We start from the raw sequence: 7,441 nt of genomic DNA on the forward strand, positions 1-7,441 counted from the left end.
ACACCGAGTCCCCGTCAGCATCCGTGAAGAGGTCGGATCCCGTCCACAGGCGACCACGGTAAGTCTCTCCTCTCCTCTCCTCTCCTCTCCTCTCCTCTCCTCTCTGCACCGACATCTCTGTGACTGCATCCATTAGACAGTGAGTATCGCAGCGGTAAAGATGTGTTTCTTCACATGACGTTGTTGATTTAAAGCAGCAGTTCGTGATTATTAATCTGCTTCAGAGGATGAATGGACACGAACCTCACATTAACCTGAGTGTTAGGGCTATATGTCTGTGTGACATGCTGAATAGGCATTCAATTTGACCTTACAACTTAATAACAAGCCATGTGATGTAGAAACGTTATGTTTCATTATAACATTCATAATAATATTACATATTCAGAGCTGTAATTGTGTAAAACAATTTGCTTGACATGTCTCCTGTGTATTTCATGTGCAGCTGTTAATCTCTGCTCTCTGGTTCCTCTGGTTACACAGCCTGTATGTCTTGTTGCAGCAGTCTTCAATGCAGCAAGTTCAGTTATGCATGATCAGTGAACCCTGAAGAACTTGAGAGACACAGGCAGCAAACGGCGGGCTCTCACCTAGTCGCATACAGCATGTGTTCAGCTTTAGGAAGCCGGGTCCTCACTGTCCCGTGTGTTGGCAAATGTATGATGGGTTGTGCCAGTGAAGGAAAATGTAAAATCAAGTCGTCTTTCTGATGCGAACGTTCTTTCATGGTGGATGCAGTGAATGTAAAAAAAGTACTGAGTGTGAATTAAAGAGAAGTCATTTCCTGTACACTGGCTTTCAGTGGAAGTGTGGGTACACCGAGTGTTTGACAGCAACACTCGGCTCATTTGTTAATCACAGATTCATGGATGATTCATCATACCCACACTTCACTCCAACTGTAGGGAGGAAAAATGGTGGTCAGAACAGATGACCACTTTAACCACCCACTCATCATGCACTATAGACATGAATAACGTACTCATGTCACATCCTTGCTGCTTCTAAGTGCTTCAATACAAACGCACGTCTGCATCTGAAGATATTTAGTCTTTTACACAATTTAGAGGTGAATATTTTGCACCAGTTCATCAGTTGGTTTGTGGCCCTCGTCTGCTGTACATCTACTGTAGATCCAAATTATTAAATGCGTAATATTTTCATGGATTGTGTTTTTTTTAAACTGAAACGTTTAATGTTATTAAAGGTTTGCACCAGATTGCAGTAAGTTGCGCACTATACTTCCTGGCCCAGTGGCTTTTTTTAATGATACACCGACTCCTTTATTAGGAGCACATATACTCCAGGGATTTGTAGGAGTACAGTGTAAAAACTGTAGTTTGCCTCTTTTACTTTGTGTGTATCATCATTGTGAGTCAGTGGCATCGGCGGGCCGTGGGGTCTTTGGCTGAGGGAAGGTGTTGTGTTGCACTGTGTGAATGACATAAGTGGCTTCTCACCTTTCCTTTCCACACAGATGATCTTTTGATTGAGGAGAGAAACTGGTGAAGAATTAGATTGATGTGTCAGCTATAAATGTAAAACATAAGAGACTGGAAGGAGATATGAGGTGTGCATGAGGCGAGTCGTACACAGAGATCAAACGTGTTTCCAAGTGATGCCTGGATTGCAAAACCCAGTCTGAAGTTATTTAAATATGTAGACCATAACTGAACTTATCATAACCTCACTGAATTATTCACTGGGCAATTAGGAAAGTAATAGCGGTTTTCTGCTAAGAGTGAAATGAGAAGATAAAAATCCAGCTTGTGTCTCCAGGTTAATAGCTAAAACCAGCAGGTGATTAGCGTAGCTTAACCGAAAAACTGGACCCAGCTCAAACAGTTAGCTGCTAATCCTGCAACTTCAAAGCTCACTAATAATTCCTAGTTTAATAATAATTGTTAGTTTAAAATGGATAAAAACTGAAGTGTAGAAATAACAAGTTGTAGTTTTTTACAGTAGGTTGTGTAGTAAACTTTTTTTTTTTTTTGCCCAGTTGGCACCTGAAGATAATTCCCCACAAAAAAGTAATTTATACACTAAAGTTTTAATATGGCGCAGATGGTATTGTACTCAGAGTTGATGTTTTCCTATTATTTATGGCATGTTGTTTTATATTACTAGCTAACAAATAGCAAACATGCTAGGTGATCTGTGAGGCCATTCTACTCAATGCTAATGTCAGCATGCTAACATGCTCACAGTGACAACGCCAACGGGCAAATTATCTAATAAGTTTACCACTTTAGTTCAGCGAGTTAGCGTGATTACATTTGCTGGTGTAATTAGTATTACTCAACACAGCATACGGCAACTAGAAAGCGTGCAAGTCTGAGTCACTCTGACCTTAGCTATCTGTCTCTGATTTCCAGATCTGTTCAGGCATTTTCAGGCAGCCAAACAGCCATGGTGAAGCTGGGCAGCAATCTGTCTGATAAGCTGGAGAAGCAGCCGTCTGCAGACGACGGCTTTGATAACATCCCCCTAATCACCCCCCTGGAGGTCAACCAGCTCCAGCAGTCGTTTGCAGAAAAGGTAAGTATGGTCTGTGAGATCTGGTCTGATGCGCCTGCCCACTTATGTTTGTTTTTCACGGAAATACTGTGTTTCTAAGTTGTAGCCTGATCACAACGAAACTCAGCATTACAGCATTACAGAAATAGCCAACAGATTACGTCTCACTGCAGAACACGTCTGGACAAACACCATTAAAATTCATGTGGGCGTACTTACTTTTCTAGCATAAGCCCCATCACTGAGACCGCTGTATTTACTTTCCCCAACCAACCATCCCAGGTTAAAACCTTGGCATCAACCCACGCAATGCAAGCACCTCTTTGAATACATAATGCATGAAGAAAGCCCTCACAATCATATTTTAGTTAGATGATGCACTCAGCAGCACACGATGTTCCACAGGCTGATTAGTTGGTGGTGAAGCATTAACATAAAAAACACTGTGTTGCTCCCAGATGTCTTTTTAAGGCATTGATTAAAACTGGCTGCTTTAGCAAATGATGCTCATGCGTTTTTTTTAAACAAGCAGTGTTTTCAGTGGATACAGTGTCTGTCTACAGTCTTTGAACACCGAGGGCAACACCATCCATCAACTATAATATAATACAAATAATTGCTAATTAGGATTTCTAAGCTTCCACCAGGGGAGTCACTGAGCCGGAGCATTGTTTCTTCTTCAGGTCATTGTGAAGACATCAACTCAGTACCAGCTGCAGCAGAAGAAGAACAAGCTGTATGTGCCGAACATCAAGAAGCTGAATATCAGCTTCTACAGTGATGTGTCAGAGAAAGCCAAGGTACAGCAACCTCAGAAAATCTACAGAAAGGATTTTTTTTTTTAAAGTTTTCTCTGGTTAATGGAGGACTAACACATTTGTTTTGGTGTCTCCTTATGCAGTTTGTTGACAACAACAAAACAAACAAACTAAATCTTTTAGTACTGATGACACTTGTTGCTGATGTAGTGTATACGTATAAATGTATATTTGTGTGTGTCGCTGCTCAGATCACTGGTCTGATCCTCATCACTTTGGCCTTCCTGACCAGCCTGCTCCTCCTGCTCATGTACAAAGCCATGTGGTACGACCAGCTTACCTGTCCAGAGGGTTTCATCCTCAAGGTAGGCCCCTCTGGAAATAGTAAATTGTTCATTCCTGGCTTTGTTTTCCGTGGCTTGCTTGGTTGTCAGTCTTCTGCGTTTGCTCAGTAAAAGGAGAATCACCATTCATCTAGCAGGATTTAAATGTGAAGGGAGCTAAATGCAGAAATGAGCTGAAAGGCCTGGTGTGGATCCTGGTTGTTTTGGTACAAAAGTACTGGTCAAAACTTTCCCACCATGCAGAAATATCCACTCAACCATAATGTTGAACTAAAATGTTTCTGCACAACCATAGAAAGCCACGAACACACACACAATCACACGTAGTAGCGAGTTCACATCTAAACCATTAAAACTGCTTTGTACAGGTTATTTTCTTGATAAAGATATTGATTTACATTTTTGAGGAAATGAAAGAAACTATCTTTCTGTTGCATGTCCTCCTGTATGTCATATCAGAGTCTTGCCCTTGAATATCAGACTTCTTATTACAGTATCCAGGCACTAGTAGTCTGTGTGACACACACTCAAAGGGTACTTACGCAGTCTACAACGTAGCTCATGCGGGGTGTTGTTTCTCGGCACACCCTCACATCAGTCATGTTCGAAGGTTTCTCAGAATGCTGAGAAACACAAACTCATTATCTCCCAATGACACCTTGGGGGCATTGTGTTCGGAGCCAGCTCTGCCACGCATGTTAGTTAAAGAGTCTGTCTCACAGAGTAAAATGAGAGAGTGGAAGATACGGAGTGAGGGAAGGAGTAGGAGTGACAGAGCCTGCTTTCTGGTCAGGCAGAGATTGGGACACCCGCCTGTGAATCGGAGGGGTCTTTAATTAGAGCTGAGCGTGACTAAACTGTGATTAAAGGCTTAACAGTGAGTGGGGAAGCAAGGAAGGGAAAGGGGGATGGGGGGGACCTTCCGGCATCGCTTTTGAAGTTTTTGCTGGTTACTGTTGCTTTCAGCATTTTTTTCCTGGTAATGTGTTTTAAAAAGTTCGACTCCTCACTGTGAATGAAGGTCAGGTAGTGGATCCTCTGAGTGGTTAAGACAACTCAATGGGGTCTTTACAAAACAACACAACATTGCAGCCATATTGTTTGTGTTACATCATGATTTTACTCCTCTGATCTGATCTCTGAAAGCATTTGCTGTGGAAATTATTAAAGGGAAACTCACTCACACTAACGTTTAATGTCACGAGTTTCCCACTGCTGAAGGTCATACACTTTTTCTATGATCTGACCAACATAAAGACATTCCTAGCACGATTGCATCCAAGTGAAAATGTGAAATCAACATTTCCGGAACAGATATACAGTCTGCATAGACTTCGTTGTGTGTTGTTAATGTCAGATCAGTGTGTGTGACCTGCTTTGTGACAAATGGAGATATTCTTCCTGTCTGTTCTAACAGCAGAAGCACTGCACCCCAGCAGCTCTGGAGATGTACTATACAGAACAGCAGCAGCAGGAGCCAGGCATGCATGGTGGCACCAACACCGGGCTGTATGCCGCTCTTAGTCACCTAAACCAGGTCAAGGGGACTGGGCCTGAGCTACCATCGCCATGGTTACCAGTCATCAGCGCTCTGAAGGAAGCTGAGGTGGCCAAGCAGGGCAGTGAGCCACTGAAAGGAGTGCTGGAGGGAGAGGAGTGAAGAGTCTGATGGTCTGATGGTTGTGGGGGTTACGTGTGCGTGTGCATGTTTGTGTGTGTGCGTGTGTGTGCGTGTGTGTGTGTGTGTGTGTGTGTGTGTGTGTGTGTGTGTGTGTGTGTGTGTGTGATTACACTGGTGCTCCTTAGTTCTCCTAAACATTGAATTGAAATTTAAACAGTGTAAACCACAAGTTTACTCAGCATTAATCCAGTTTTATTCTCAGTTTTATTTTCATTAATATTGAATACAAACAAATACCCATGTCTCTTTGTGTGTGTATACACTGAGTTATAGACGATGAAAGGTTGGTTTAGATCTAAATTAAGGTCAAGACATTGAGTTGTGATGGTTAAGAGCCTAGGGAATGTAATGTCAATGAATGTGCTCCCTGTGTGTGTGTGTGTGGTGTGTGCGTGCATGTGTGTGTGTGTGCATGTGTGTGTGTGTGTTGCTGTGGTTAGGGGCAGGAATGTTATTAAAGTTTTGGAAAATGTGCCTGACTTTTCCAGTGTTACTGAGTCATGTATAAACTCTGCCATCTGCATTCTGTGAGCGTGTGTGTGTGTGTGTGTGCGTGCGTGCGTGTGTGTGTGTGTGTGTGCATGCTTGTGTAGTAACTGCACACTATATACATGTACTGTGTGCACATTTGCATTCATGTGCCACATGTGTGGAATGAGTGTGTGCACTTCCCTGAGAAAACTGCAGGTGAGAGAAGAGAAGAGAGGTGGGAGCTCAGAGCGAGAAGACAAGATAACACGTTTTTAATGAGTTTACTGTAAGTTTCTCCTCATTGCACCGTCTTGTTATCTTGCCTTCCATTCATTTAGTCGATGAAATCATTGTGTTTCACAGTTCAGCAAGTAAGACAAGGAGCTATAATTTTCCATTAAACCTTTGCTGAAATATACTGATTGCACAAATTATGATAATCATAATAAGAGAAGGAACTATATTATAACGTCAAGTGTTGCTCTTATAATCCAAATGATTTCAGTGGTACCTACTTCATGCAGTGGATTATAAAACTTCAGAAACTGCAATCTTTAAAATGAGCGTTGTTTTTCTTTAGTTTTTTTTTTTGTGATTTTGATGTTTTAAGCTCCTTACTGTAATTATTAATGAAACTTTGGAGTTTTTTAACATATTAATACAAAAATTATACAGTTCAGTAATATTACATGTTCACATGTGTAAACTGTGTAAATTGAAAAAACTAGACAGGTTTGCTTCATCCAAGATTTATTACCATTTCTTTTTCTTTTTTATGTTGCTGTAGACATTCTGTAATGTCCTTGTAAATCAACTTGTACAGTATAGCAATTACAGGGTCAACTCATCATTATCTGAACTATGAACATATGAATTACCTGCTGTAGTATTGCAAGAGCTATAGTTAGTGTCTATAATGTACTACCCAAACAGGTCAATGGCATATATCTTCTTCTATTTATTTAATTAACAGACTATTTATATGTGTATAATTTTGTGGATTTTGAATGGAAATGTTGTGTTTACAAATCTTATTGTGTACAGTCTGTCATACATCTATTTCACAGGGAGAACAAGTGTTGAATGTATTTTTTGAAACAGGCAGATAAACCCATAATTATAATCTTTTTTCCTCACTCAGAGACAAAATGTTTTTTTGTTTTTTTTTCAATGGCTGATATCTCATTTTGAAACAGAACTCTTCATGTGAGTAGGACAAATGTGAGACCACAGCACAGCTTGTCTCCTGGGTTCAAGTGCCAAACGTTTACATCAGACCCATCTGCTCTGATGTCACTGACTGAACGCAAATAAATGACCCAAGTGTTGAGTTCTCTCAATCACAGTGAGCCCTGTTGATTTAAATTCGTTAGACTCTAATGACCAGAGTTAATAATTTGCCGTAACTGATGAAATATTGATGGTTGGATTAACAGACACCACTGATGTTATGTTATGTGTGCTGAATTGTTATATATAAAGTCACTAACCACACCTGTCACATAAACACAGGGACTGAAAACACTAAAATTCTTTGAGTTACGTACTTTTGATTTCATGCTACTCTTTACATAATTATTACTGTCTGCCAAAAAGCAAATATTTACCTAAAGTGCTACATTTACCTACTTTAATTTACGTAAATACATACAGTACCCCCTGTATGAGAA

The 7,441-nt window shown here is 40.7% G+C and overlaps 1 protein-coding gene across 2 annotated transcripts; it reads left to right on the plus strand.

The window, feature by feature from the left end:
• On the plus strand, nt 1-6,447 carry caly (calcyon neuron-specific vesicular protein). Of its 2 annotated transcripts, none has more exons than XM_026360236.1 (5): nt 1-58; nt 2,376-2,538; nt 3,201-3,317; nt 3,527-3,640; nt 5,037-6,447. In XM_026360236.1, the coding sequence occupies exons 2-5, from the start codon at nt 2,410-2,412 to the stop codon at nt 5,277-5,279; spliced, it is 603 nt and encodes a 200-aa protein (XP_026216021.1). In that variant the 5' UTR covers nt 1-58; nt 2,376-2,409; the 3' UTR covers nt 5,280-6,447. The 2 variants fall into 2 exon arrangements, with proteins under 2 accessions (XP_026216021.1, XP_026216022.1); XM_026360237.1 differs by lacking the exon at nt 1-58 and adding an exon at nt 81-139.
• Nucleotides 6,448-7,441: the final 994 nt, after the last annotated feature.

This window comes from Anabas testudineus, chromosome 1, assembly GCF_900324465.2.
Source record: "Anabas testudineus chromosome 1, fAnaTes1.2, whole genome shotgun sequence".
Classification (NCBI taxonomy): Eukaryota; Metazoa; Chordata; class Actinopteri; order Anabantiformes; family Anabantidae; genus Anabas; species Anabas testudineus.

What these genes read in the sequence shown, in the direction of transcription:
- caly (XM_026360236.1), top strand. Translation starts at nt 2,410, where the DNA reads ATGGTGAAGCTGGGCAGCAATCTGTCTGATAAGCTGGAGAAGCAGCCG. An exon ending in ATGTGTCAGAGAAAGCCAAG is followed by an intron (nt 3,318 to 3,526) that starts GTACAGCAACCT and finishes GTCGCTGCTCAG; the next exon opens with ATCACTGGTCTGATCCTCAT. An exon ending in CAGAGGGTTTCATCCTCAAG is followed by an intron (nt 3,641 to 5,036) that starts GTAGGCCCCTCT and finishes CTGTTCTAACAG; the next exon opens with CAGAAGCACTGCACCCCAGC.